The sequence below is a fragment of the Littorina saxatilis genome, unplaced genomic scaffold (genome assembly GCF_037325665.1).
Source record: "Littorina saxatilis isolate snail1 unplaced genomic scaffold, US_GU_Lsax_2.0 scaffold_462, whole genome shotgun sequence".
NCBI classification, from domain to species: Eukaryota; Metazoa; Mollusca; class Gastropoda; order Littorinimorpha; family Littorinidae; genus Littorina; species Littorina saxatilis.
Genome location: NW_027126158.1, coordinates 47,501 through 57,926, shown reverse-complemented (window position 1 = coordinate 57,926; position 10,426 = coordinate 47,501). Strand labels below are relative to the sequence as shown.

General features: G+C 42.7%; 2 protein-coding genes and 1 non-coding gene across 3 annotated transcripts in view; 1 reads left to right on the top strand and 2 right to left on the bottom strand.

Moving 5' to 3' along the window:
- Nucleotides 1-10,426, bottom strand: part of LOC138954611 (regucalcin-like) — a 33,867-nt gene that overhangs the window by 12,890 nt on the left and 10,551 nt on the right. Inside the window, exon 2 of the mRNA XM_070326414.1 lies at nucleotides 7,094-7,286. Within this exon, the coding sequence (XP_070182515.1) occupies nucleotides 7,094-7,259 (166 nt within the window). The 5' untranslated portion in view covers nucleotides 7,260-7,286. The remainder of the gene's footprint in view (nucleotides 1-7,093; nucleotides 7,287-10,426) is intronic.
- Nucleotides 435-5,952, bottom strand: LOC138954612 (regucalcin-like). Its single transcript, XM_070326415.1, has 4 exons — nucleotides 5,737-5,952; nucleotides 4,088-4,303; nucleotides 3,697-3,840; nucleotides 435-2,918 (listed from the first exon to the last, which is right to left on the bottom strand). Exons 1-4 carry the CDS (start codon nucleotides 5,933-5,935, stop codon nucleotides 2,710-2,712), a joined length of 768 nt encoding a protein of 255 aa, XP_070182516.1. The 5' UTR covers nucleotides 5,936-5,952; the 3' UTR covers nucleotides 435-2,709.
- Nucleotides 7,444-7,517, top strand: Trnah-gug (transfer RNA histidin (anticodon GUG)). Its single transcript has one exon. It is a non-coding gene; the product is annotated as a tRNA-His (tRNA).

The following is a 10,426-nucleotide window of genomic DNA, read 5'->3' as shown; positions in this document are numbered from 1 at the left end:
TAAATTTGGATCGTTTTATAAAAATATAATTTTTTTTTAAATTTTCAGATTTTTAATGACCAAAGTCATTAATTAATTTTTAAGCCACCAAGCTGAAATGCAATACCGAAGTCTGGCCTTCGTCGAAGATTGCTTGGCCAAAATTTCAATCAATTTGATTGAAAAATGAGGGTGTGACAGTGCCGCCTCAACTTTTACAAAAAGCCGGATATGACGTCATCAAAGGTATTTATCGAAAAAAAGAAAAAATTGTCCAGGGATATCATTCCCAGGAACTCTCATGTAAAATTTCATAAAGATCGGTCCATTAGTTTGGTCTGAATCGCTCTGCACACACACACGCACAGACAGACACACACACATACACCACGACCCTCGTCTCGATCCCCCTCTATGTTAAAACATTTAGTCAAAACTTGACTAAATGTAATAAAGATATTCATAAATGTTAATATTTTATTACATTCATATTACAAATATATAACGTTTACAAATAATCTTTAGAGAAATAAATTGTGGGAAAGTATTGCAAAAAAGCATATACATCTGATCCAAAAAACATAAGAATCATATCTATGTTTTAGCTGACTTGCTCTTTGGGAAATATAAAAGATTAGAATTTTGTAAATCTTTGTAATCTTTGTAAATTAGAAAATTGTTTCTTCATCCATTCATTCACTCATTCGTTCATACCCTTTCTAACATGATAGGCACATTAATAGCAGTTATTCATCTGTTAGGACAGAGCTACTGAAAAAACAACAGCCTTCCAAAACACGTCCCTCGAAAAAAAGTAACAAAAGTCAGTACAGCAATCAAAACTTCATTATGTAAGGTACCGTCCTTCATGGGTTAACGATCACATGAAGCACAGTAGATCTTTCCAGGCCAGGGTAATAGTATACCGCCACTTGCACACATATAAAATAAAATAAAACACTAATGTGGCTGTTTCATTGGTAGAATGGGATTTTTTTGCTGAATTGAATTTGCAGATTGACAAAAGTTTCTGGAACAACAATGGATTCAGCACTCGCAAATATGCAAATTCACTGTACAGAAAGTAACCAGGCTGGAGATTATTGGTATCTGCCCAAGTGGACGGATGGTCTTATCTATTGTAAAATCTATGCTTATTTGCCCACTGGATTACACAAGAGGATGCATTCAACGTGCTAAAAAAACCATCCACCAAAAAACGCTTGCAATTTCCGAAAGGCACAAGCTCAAAGGGAGATAACTTTTTAATAGGAAGAAATTCAGAGTGTTTTTTTCCCAGGTTGCCTGCAAGTCATGTGGATACGAATTTTAACCAAAAATATTGAATGTAAACTTTCTGTCTGTTTAAAACGTAAATGTTTTGTGTCTCAGTTGAATGCTACTTCATATCTTTAAGTACAATTCAAATTTGAACTTACAGTTTTGCATCAAAGTTAAATTGTGAAGCGTTTAGATCAGAGTTATGCTGCATACCCACCCACCCACCCAGAAACACACACACACACACACACACACACACACACACACACACACACACACACACAGACACACACACACACGATGAAAGCAATTGCAGAATAATCTTCCTGATCAATTATAATGCTTAATCATTCACATTATACTGGCAAAGAACCTGGAAAAAGTAAAAATATGAACCCACTGCAAAAAAATGATTTGATGCGGATTTCTCAGTGTACAGTTCAAGAACATGTCTCATTGGAAAAATAATTAAAGAACAAAAATATTGAGAGTTTCTGTTTTCCCTCTTTGCAATAATTCTAGGACCCACTTAATAATAAAATTCTTGAGCACCACAATTCATGGGAAACTAGTAACAAGCAAAGGACAGACAATGGTAAGGGACATCACATGCAACTGACCCATCAAGCATTAACAAGAATATTAGAAAAAAACGCTGCCTATAACCATACTCCCTGGGCTAGTTCGTTTACAAGAAACCAAAAATATAATAATTGCGTAATAGAATAAGCTTGAACATAACATTCTGCTTACAAGTAAAGCAATAAAGGTTGCAGAGAGTCACGTCAGTAAAATGAGCATGTCAATACAAGCATTGGCGGTTACAAATTACAGAGTGTCGCACCATTCTTTGGACCAGCGCAAAACAACATAAACGCACTTAATTTCATTTCCCTATAATCCTTACAGAAGAAGGAATCATGTTCATCTTAGTGTTTTATTACTCAGTAAAACTGGACTTTTACTTATGACAATAAGTAATAACTGGCTTGATTTAAGGCACTTTCAATTTTGACAAAGTCTGAATTATAAGCTTACCTATACACAGGCAAAGACAGACAGGCAATGAATGGCTTCAAAATTGGTAATAAAACATTCTTTTCATTACATTGCAAGTTTTGGTTTAAGGCCTTTCTTTCAAAAAAATGTATTTGTTAAGACGAAATTTGTTTTTCAGATTGTTTTTAAAGTTAGGTCGCCTTTGAAGCTCGGTCTGCTTCAAGGACTATAACAGTCAGTAAAACGTTTTCAGGTTTAAAACAAAGGTACTATTAAAGCAGCTTAACACATATTGTATGGGGAATATATCGTCAATCATTGTACACAAATGTCTGAAAAGATTTTTTTCAGTTTTTTATTCTTTTTTTGCACTCAACAGTCGATATCGACTTTAGTTCATACCTTTTTCGCATCATAGTCACGACAACATCTAAAACGATTGAATTAAAATCATCCCTTATACATGTTGGCCGGGTGACCTTTGGAGCCAGTTCCGGTGACCTTAAAGATGGACCCTGCCAATGGGTATTTCGTCTTGAACTCTTCTGGTGACAGATTGACTAGGGCACAGGTGACGTACAACTCATCAAGATTCTTGCCACCCCAACACACCGACGTTGTTTCTTTAGCTGGGATGTCGATCTTTTGTAAGATTTTGCCTGGAACATTGAAGAGAGAGAACTCAAGTTATGGGATGCGTTCCAGGTTTGTCGCAAGAGAAGACCCTGAATGCAGACACTCATTTATTGTAATTATTTATAGAACAAAAGTGCCAATAGACAGGCATACACAAGTATGCTTCATCCGTCACAATGTCAAATTTGAAGACAGACTGATGCGGTCACAGTATAGGTCACCCTTTTCAAGGACACAAAACAAACATGTTCAAGTCATGTAACTCATTTCTGTATGTCACTAATTACATAATATAATCATCCATCTCAGGCTCAAACTTATAAGACAATTTCTTCCTTAGAACGGGGGAAAAAAGCTTTCACTTTGAATGGGAACTCAGTCTGAGTCAAACTTGCATGATGATAGCAGCAGCCGCTTTTCAGAGACCAACCGGGCATTTAAACTGCCTCAAGGTCAAACCTTTAGACAGCCACAGCCCCAGAAGAGGCCATCCACAGTTTCCCATCGGTCCTCCTCAAAAGTCTCTTGACCAGGACAGGTTGCAAGAAAACCTTTCCCAACCGTTTCAAGTCCTTAACCTGCCCAGCCTCCCACAGACTATAGTGTGACATTTATCTGTATTGTGTCTAAACTTGAAGACAGCCATCACCTCATAAGAGACCACCCATGCTTTATATCCATCAGGCTTCCCAATTACATTTAACAGTACCTAAATCATTCACAGTTTGCAAGCACATGTCTACGACTCTTCAAAGTCTTCAGCATAGCCAAGCATTGATGATTAAAAGCTAGCCACAGTACCTGTCTCGGGGTCAACCTTGAAGACAGCGGCAGCCCCATAGCAGGCCACCCACAGTTTTCCGTCGGTGTCAATGGTCATACCATCTGGCAGGCCGTGAGTTTCCTTGCTGTAAGGTGCAAAGTCTACCGCTGTTCGCTTCTTGCCTGACACAAAGATACCGAAAATGTAATTGTATTGATTCTTTACTGAATCAACCCCCTCCCCAAACACACTAGCCTTCCCCCACCCCCCCTCAACCCCATTTCCCAAAATGAATGTACTTAACATGCTGTAAATCAAATATTGGCATGTACCGTACAGACCACAAGCACCCAACCGATAGCAACCCCAAAACCACACAGCACAGCGCATACTATTGACACTTCATTGCTATTTAATACTCATACTCACTGATAGCCCCAGTCTCCAGGTCGAAGTCGTAGGCATAGACTTTCCTGGGGACGGAGTCGATGTAGTAGAAAGTCTTGTTGTCGTCGGTCCACGCCAGACCGTTGGAGATGTGGACCTTGCTGACCTTCTTCTCGATGGAGCGGTCCACGTCCAGACAGTACAGCGAGCCTGCTTCGGGTTCGAACCCTTTCCCATGGAGCTCTGGTCCCATTGTGCCTTTTGGATTGTAAACAAAGAAAGAAATCAGTGTTATTTTGTACATGATACAAATTGAACTTCTACACGCTCCTGCTGTCTCCCCCCCCCCTCCCCTTTTAAGCCTCGGTTTTCCTTTTGTAAACGTTTATACGTTTGTTGATTAAAAAAAAGGCTATTGCAACAAAGTAGTCGGTAGTTGTTTGCCTTCTGATTTAACTTACAGAACACTTTCTCACTCTCCATACACGTGTTACATGTTTTCAAGTGAAAATCTTTCTTTCTTTCTTTATTTGATGTTTAACGTCGTTTTCCACCACGAAGGTTATATCGCGACGAGGGAAAGGGGGGATAGGGGAAAGGGGGGGGGGGAGATTGGATAGAGCCACTTGTTAAGTGTTTCTTGTTCACAAAAGCACTAATAAAAAAATTGCTCCAGGGGCTTGCAACGTAGTACAATATATGACCTTACTGGGAGAATGCAAGTTTCCAGTACAAAGGACGTAACATTTCTTACATACTGCTTGACTAAAATCTTTACAAACATTGACTATATTCTATACAAGAACCACTTAACAAGGGAAAAAGGAGAAACAGAATCCGTTAGTCGCCTCATACGACATGCGGGGTGCAGAGAAATAAGGATGTGGAAAAGAAGACTTTTGGTAAGTGAAATAAAGGTGATGGATCCAGTCAGGTAGAAATAAGACAACAAGAAAAGAATTGGAAAACTGCAGGGAATAGTAGGGAGAGTTTTCTTGGAAGGAAATATAGGTGAAAGGACTGGTAAGGCAGAAATAAGACAAAAGAAGAGAAGAAACAGAACCGTTAGTCGCCTCTTACGACATGCTGGGTAGCATCGGGTAAATTCTTTCTAGTCCCAACCAATATGGGACTCCCCCTAACCCGCGGGGGGTTCAAGTGAAAATGCGTTGGACAAAAGAGTTGTATACAGATCGTGTCATGATGTCAGAATCTGCTCTCATAAAATGTACGGAATCAAATTCGCATTTCATCAAGAACACAAGACATACAAATAGAAATACAAACAGACAGAACTAGAAAACCTGGATCTGATATAGGAGGGAGAGAGAGAGAGAGAGAGAGAGAGAGAGAGAGAGAGAGAGAGAGAGAGAGAGAGAGAGAGAGAGAGAGACGCACACAGAGATGAACAGAGAGAGAGAGACACACAGAGACAGACAGACAGACAGACAGACAGACAGACAGACAGACAGATAGAGGGAGAGAGAGAAACAGACAGGCAGACAGACCGACAAAGACAAAGAGACAGAGAAAGGAAGAGACAGAGAAAAAGAGAGACAGAGATCAAGAGAGACAGAGACAGAGAAAAAGAGAGACAGAGACAAAAAGAGCCATAGCCAGAGAGACAGAGCAAAAGAGACAGAGACAAAGGGAGACACAGCCAGACGACCAGCCAAGCCAGCCAGACCCACCAGCCCACAGTCGACCTTTGGCGTCGCACTTTCCGTCGTTGAAGCGGTTGCCGGTGTCTCCGTCCACCTCCTGTACCGTGCTGACCATGCCCGTGTTCCACTCCAACACGGACAGGCGACGTCCCAGACCCACCACGTAGCCCCCTGCACGGCGCGGCACCACCAGGCTCACCGTGTCCTCCGATACAACAACAATCATCTTGGCATTTTTTTTTTATATATTTGTTTTATTGTGATCTTATTTTATTTTATGTTATGTTCATTTAGCTTAAAAGGTTATTCCCCCCCACCCACACACACCGTCAAACGCACACACTAGAGGAGGGGTGGTCGAGAGAGAGAAAGAGAGAGAGAGCGAGAGAGAGAGAGCGAGAGGGAGAGAGCGAGAGCGAGAGAGAGAGAGAGCGAGAGAGAGAGAGAGAGGGAGAGAGAGAATTGAATTGCATTGAATTGACATTTATTTAGAGAGAGAGAACGAGCGAGCGAGCGAGAGAAAGAGACAGACAGCCAGACAGCCAGACGAACACAGACAGACAGGCAGACAGATACACAGAGACGCAGACAGACAGACAAACACACACACACACACACACACACACACACACACACACACACACACACACACACACACACACAACCTCACACACACATCCACACAGAAAAAGACAGACAGCTAGAGAGAGACTAGGCAGAGAGACACACAGGCACAGACAGACAGAAACAAAGACAGAGTCAGTAAGAAAACCAGAAACAGATAGACAGGGAAAAGACCATCAACACAGGTACACAAGCAGACCATCAACACAGGAACACAAATAGACCATCAACACAGGTACACAAATAGACCATCAACACAGGAACACAAATAGACCATCAACACAGGTACACAAATAGACCATCAACACAGGAACACAAATAGACCATCAACACAGGTACACAAATAGACCATCAACACAGGTACACAAATAGACCATCAACACAGTCCTGAACACAAATAGACCATCAACACAAATAGACCATCAACACAAATAGACCATCAACACAGGAACACAAATAGACCATCAACACAGGTACACAAGCAGACCATCAACACAGGAACACAAATAGACCATCAACACAGGAACACAAATAGACCATCAACACAGGTACACAAATAGACCATCAACACAGGAACACAAATAGACCATCAACACAGGTACACAAATAGACCATCAACACAGGAACACAAATAGACCATCAACACAGGTACACAAATAGACCATCAACACAGGTACACAAATAGAAAGCAAAACCTGACAGAGCTGTAAACCAAAGAAGCACCTTACAGCCAACCAGCCAGCCGTACAACCAGACTCACTGAGATGCCTGACTTCATCCTGGCCAGTGGCAGTGTTGTAGCGGTGCACGTCGTTGTTCTTGATGTCCACATACATGAGACTCTTGGAGGCGTCGTCCCAGTGAGGACCCTCCCCGATGGAGCTGCACGCATTCTTCAAGACAACGTCCACCTTTGGTTGCGACATGGCTGCTCCTTCGTTGACAACCTAGATCTACAAAAGATGATTCATTTGTGTAAAATAGTCACGGCAGCTGCCTTATTTCTGTAATGGAGCTACACGCATCGCCAAGACAATGTCTCACTTGGACAACACGTTGTTACATCCATAAACTAGAGCAAATGATGTTTAGTAACATTCACATTAAACCGGCCCCCGTAGCGCAGTGGTTAGCGCATCGGGCTGTGGGCCGGGAGGTCGTGGGTTCGAATCCCATCAGGGTCATGTGGGTTTTTCGGGCTACGGTCGGCTCCTACCCAGAGTGGAAGTGCTATGGTTCCTATGGGAAGGCTGGAATCACACAGCCGAGTGTCATTCACTTAAAGAATGCGACTTTGAGGGTGCTCAGGTTCTGTATACCTGACCAACACCGCAGGTGCGGCAGTTCTCGGGCCTGGTTGACGCCAGGATATATTATGACAGTCAGCGTAGAGTGCTGCCCTGTCACGTAGTCTCAAACCAAATTGGAAATCCATAGCATCATCATTATAATCATCCTCATCTCATTAATCATCCAAAATTATAAATTGTCCTTGCTCTTGTGGCCCTTCATGCCCGGAGCTCTCATGGTGACCTTGGTCTCAGTGTTCCTGTTCCATCCTTCCCTGAATAGTACTTCTGCTGTCAGTCTTCAACGTGTGACGTTCTGGGGGGTCGAGGGAGGGACGTGGTGGCGGTCTGCTCTCTGGAGGGGACGCTCACTCAGTCTGGCTCCGCCAGTCAGTCAATGTCGTTAGTGGGGGGCATAGTAGGTAGTGGGCTGCGTCCGTTAGCTCGGGACAGACCCACTACTGAACACCGTCGAAGTGACTCAGCAGAAGTGCAGTGTCATCTTCCGAGGGTAGCCTACCGCAACGACCCGACATCCCTCCCTGGAGCGTCTGTAAAATCGACAAGTCTGATAGCGGAACGAAATTCAGATGTGGATGGAGCAGCGAGTGCAGGGACGGGGCGGTGTGAGAGCACACCGGGACAAGAAACAGGTGTAAGGGAAAAAAAAAAAAAAAAAAAAAAAAAAACACACATTCAAATTAAAGATTCATTCTGTCTTTCTAACTTTGGGAATTGCAAGCGTCTAGGGGTCTATAACCCCGAGTTGTGGGAATTCAACTCAGAGGGTACTACACAAGATTTGCAAAACAATGGCTTCTCTGTCCTCGACAACCCTTTTCTTCCCGTGTAAAAAACAACAACCCTAGGCTGATGCATTTGAATGCAGATCTTTGTGATGAAGCCGTTTCTTGTAAAAAAAATATTTTAAAAAAAGCAACCAATACCACATTTAGCAGACAGATTGATTATACGTGTCTTTACAGAAGTGGAACAGAAAACACAGACACCCCCCAACATTAAATTAACAAGAGCAAGGTTCCCGCATAAAATTCGACATAAAAACTCAGCTAAAAGTGAACAAATGTTGCCTGTCAGTTAAAAGAACGATCAAATATGTAAGTAAAACAGTACAGTTTGTTAACCTATCTTATCTAACAATGACGCCATGACATGCTGAACGGTGTAGGTGTCATTCTTCCTAAAAGCCTTGAAAGATGGATTTTGAGGCCGTTGTACGTAGCGGGTAATCAGACACAAAAATGGAACTAACTTGTTAATAGCTCTTTGACGTTCTGAGCTTTGTGCTGACACGTGTTGTGTATATAATTATGTCGTGCCGAATTCACGTAATTGCCGATTCCGCGAAATGGGCAATATTTTTGCCCATTTCGCGTAATCGGTAAAACGCTGCCGAATACGCGAAATCGGCAGCGTTTTGCCGAAATCGCGTAAAGTCCTCTAAAACTTACCTATGTCGCGAATTCGGCAGCCGATTACGCGGAATCGGCAGCCGATTACGCGTAATGGGCAAGTTGCCCATTCCGCGAAATCGGCAATAGTGAGTTTAGTGTGCATGCTTGTGTAAGTGTGTGTGTGTGTGTGTGTGTGTGTGTGTGTGTGTGTGTGTGTGTGTGTGTGTGTGTGTGTGTGTGTGTGTGTGTGTGTGTGTGTGTGTGTGTGTGTGTGTGTGTGTGTTGTCGATACTGACCATGTGATAATATACTTTTACGCACGCACGCACGCACGCACGCACGCACGCACACATACACACACACACACACACACACACACACACACACACACACACACACACACACACACACACACACACACACAGAGTATACTAGTAATGCAAACGAGGCAAACATTTAATTTTCGAAAAAAGAGAATAGCACGATAATAGGAAAAGATGAACAAATAGATGAACATAACGAATTACGCAAAATTGTGAAAAAGAACGCTCCTGAACAATACAAGTTAAGCTGCTATTTTAGTTTGGCTGACAAGCAGTTTGGTAGTAACTTTTATTTGTTTTTACATTTGCTGTTTTTCGGGTGACACGCTGCCAAGCGAGTGCCGCTTTTTCTACAAGCGCATCTCTTGGAGTTGCAGGATGTCTGACAGGTGCATTTTGAATACCCCTGACCACCATGGGCGGAATACATAGTAGCGATCTTTCTAAAAGAAGAAACGGTCGGGTTTGTATCTATCTTCAAGCTCTAGGATTTGACAATCTGCCTTCTGTTACTGGTTTCTGGAATAAGCAGTATTGACGACGCCGTGCTTTGTAGCGATCCTATACGCCCCGTGTTCTGTGATTTCCGACACGACTCCAGGGATATTTCTGGCGTCGAGTCGACCCCTGTCAAACTCCGACACTGGAAGTAGGACACAGTCCCCGACGTTTAGGGAGGGTTGTTTGACATTGCTTGAAGACAGTCTCCGCTCGGCACGCCCTTTTCTTCTTCGTGTGTTCAGCAACTGTGGGTTCATCAGATGTATTGTCATTCTGTTCTTGAGATCTGGGATCTGCCTGGGAACAATCGGATTGTGCTGTAGTAAACGTTTCTGTTCTTTCGATCTCCATCGCCGGACAAGACATCTATATCTATATACGGCTTGTGTGTGTCTGTCTGTCTGTCTGTCTGTCTTCGCGATGCACGGCCAAAGTTCTCGATGGATCTGCTTCAAATTTGGTGGGCATATTCAGGTAGACCCCGGACACAATCTGGTCGATGAAAATTTTCAACCCGTACTCTCAGCGCGCAGCGCTGAACCGATTTTGGTTTTTCTGTAGATCC

Coding starts and splice junctions, on each gene's coding strand:
- LOC138954612 (XM_070326415.1), bottom strand. CDS start 5,935: ATGATTGTTGTTGTATCGGAGGACACGGTGAGCCTGGTGGTGCCGCGC. Junction 4,304..5,736: donor CAAAGGTCGACTGTGGGCTG/GTGGGTCTGGCT, acceptor ACAATCCAAAAG/GCACAATGGGACCAGAGCTC. Junction 3,841..4,087: donor CCTGGAGACTGGGGCTATCA/GTGAGTATGAGT, acceptor TCTTTGTGTCAG/GCAAGAAGCGAACAGCGGTA.